At 46.4% G+C, this 2,238-nt stretch overlaps 1 protein-coding gene across 1 annotated transcript; it reads left to right on the top strand.

Moving 5' to 3' along the window:
* LOC137903485 (transmembrane protein 200A-like) lies at positions 1 to 1,751 on the top strand. Its single transcript, XM_068747635.1, has 2 exons — positions 1 to 1,130; positions 1,733 to 1,751. Exons 1-2 carry the CDS (start codon positions 1 to 3, stop codon positions 1,749 to 1,751), a joined length of 1,149 nt encoding a protein of 382 aa, XP_068603736.1.
* The last annotated feature ends 487 nt before the right edge of the window (positions 1,752 to 2,238 follow it).

A 2,238-nucleotide genomic window follows, 5' to 3' on the forward strand; every position in this document is an offset into this window, starting at 1 on the left:
ATGCCTTGCTTCACATTTCGAGGCAGAAAGAAGAAGGGCGGCGTCATCCGGGGCAAGCTTCGCATCCGCTCCGTGCCGGGGGCTTTCGTGGTGTTGGGGGCTATCGTGGTAGTTGTGGGCACTGGCCTTGCCATGGCCGGATACTGGCCCTACAGGAGAACAATGTCACCCGAGTCCCAAACTTCTGACTGGCGTCTCCGATCAGCCGGCTTCTTCCACAGTGAGCAGATGAGACTACTGGGACCAGTCGTCATGGGGGTGGGACTTTTCATTCTCATCTGTGCCAACACAGTCCTGTATGAGAACAGAGATCGAGAGACTCAGAGGCTGCTGGCTCAGATGCGCAGTGTCTTGTGCTCTGTTTCTGCAGCTGTGCCATCAGCAGACCTTAATGAAATAGCAGCAGCCAATGCAATGGCCGAGCACTACCAGTGGCTCAGCAGCCTGCCTGCTGCACACCTCAACACCATCGGTCTCCGTCGGCTCGCCAGCTCTGAGCCCATGCCCCAAGGCAGCAACCCCAGAGACCAACAGGAAGACATTCAGGACATCTACCAGCTGGCTGTCCTCCAGACAGAAGTCTCCCAGCCCCAGGAGTCAAAGGGTCCACCGTCCGTCTGCCCCGCCCACTCCCATTCCAACTCGTGTCATTCCAATCAAGAAGCATGTAGCAAACAGTCTGTTGCTGAGCATGGAGACAGCGCCAGCCTCGATTCCCACCCTGCCCGACTTATCAAACTGAACAGTCGTCTGGTGTCTGCCAAATCCATGTCCACCCTAGGAATAGACGAGGTAGTCCCAGTGGCTCCGCCACGGCGCTGCCACAGTGTGAGCTCCAGGACTAACCATAATGTAGCAAAAGCTAGTTTGTGTCTGGGAAAAGGACCCGCAGAGGACGGTCATAAGACTCCACCGGTCGCTAGGAGGAGAGAGTCTGCATCACAAGCGTGTTTGAACATCCCCAAGCAGATTGATAATACTGAGAAGGAGCAAACTCACAGAAGCCGGTCTCACTTGGACCTGGTCAGTGGAAGACGACATCTGAAACATGAGAGTAAAGAGAACTCCATGGACAAACGGCCAGAGCAGTCAGAGCAGCAGAGCTCCGGCTCTGGGCCTCCTCAGCGATGGTAGGTTTTACTTCATATCTGCCAAGTAGTAATGGTATGATCATGTATTTAGTTTCATATCTGCCAAGTAGTAATGGTATGATCATGTATTTAGTTTCATATCTGCCAAGTAGTAATGGTATGATCATGTATTTAGTTTCATATTTGCCAAGTAATAATGGTATGATCATGTATTTAGTTTCATATCTGCCGAGCAATAATGGTATGATCATGTATTTAGTTTCATATCTGCCAAGTAGTAATGGTATGATCATGTATTTAGTTTCATATCTGCCAAGTAGTAATGGTATGATCATGTATTTAGTTGAATATTTTTGGATGCTCTTTGGGGCAGAGAGAAACTGTTGTGCAGCATCTTTCACACGGTCCTTTAAAGGGTTATAGTCCATGCTTGGCTGGGTTTGGTAGACGTTGTCTAATTGTTGGACGAGGACATTATAGAGACGGTGATGGATCATTTCATTCAACACTGAATATTGGCACCAACACAAGACGTGATCTTGATTAAATGAATGAAAGAGATGCAAACAGTTGACTGTAAAATGTTTTTCTTTGTATTGACAGCTCTTCTGTGTAATGTGTTGTTGTCTTTTGTCCTTCAGCTACATGGTCCTAATGTAAAGCGTGACAGTGGTGTGTAGAGAATGCTACATCCTTATATGTTGTTGTTGTGGGTGTAAGAAATAATGTCAGTGAATGGACAACTCTGGAGTCATAACAGGTTGTAGTTTCAAACTGTGTCCATTACTGCGATTTGGGGGAAACTACGACGGCTGTTTGTCACATGAAATCGAGGTTAGGTTAGCTGCAATGTTTATACTGAAAGATGCCAGTATAAACTCTAAGAACATTGAAAAACAAATATATTACAGTACACCAAACTTGTGTTTAAATGAATATATTATTTCAATTAATCACCAGGCACCGAAGAATATGAACCTATTTAACCTTCATTTTCTGCAGTATTCCTTTGACATTTGTCGGTATGTCAGCAAACATTGAATAGCATTTCCTTCTCGAAATGATTTCACTGCAGCAGAACGTGCCGTCCCGTTTGACGGGGTTCGAGGTGCTGCTGTTCAAACAAAGACATTTGTTTTCAACGAGA

Source organism: Brachionichthys hirsutus, chromosome 13, assembly GCF_040956055.1.
Source record: "Brachionichthys hirsutus isolate HB-005 chromosome 13, CSIRO-AGI_Bhir_v1, whole genome shotgun sequence".
In the NCBI taxonomy this organism is placed as follows: Eukaryota; Metazoa; Chordata; class Actinopteri; order Lophiiformes; family Brachionichthyidae; genus Brachionichthys; species Brachionichthys hirsutus.

Bases quoted from the DNA above. Each gene is read 5' to 3' on its own strand.
- LOC137903485 (XM_068747635.1), top strand. From the start codon at position 1: ATGCCTTGCTTCACATTTCGAGGCAGAAAGAAGAAGGGCGGCGTCATC.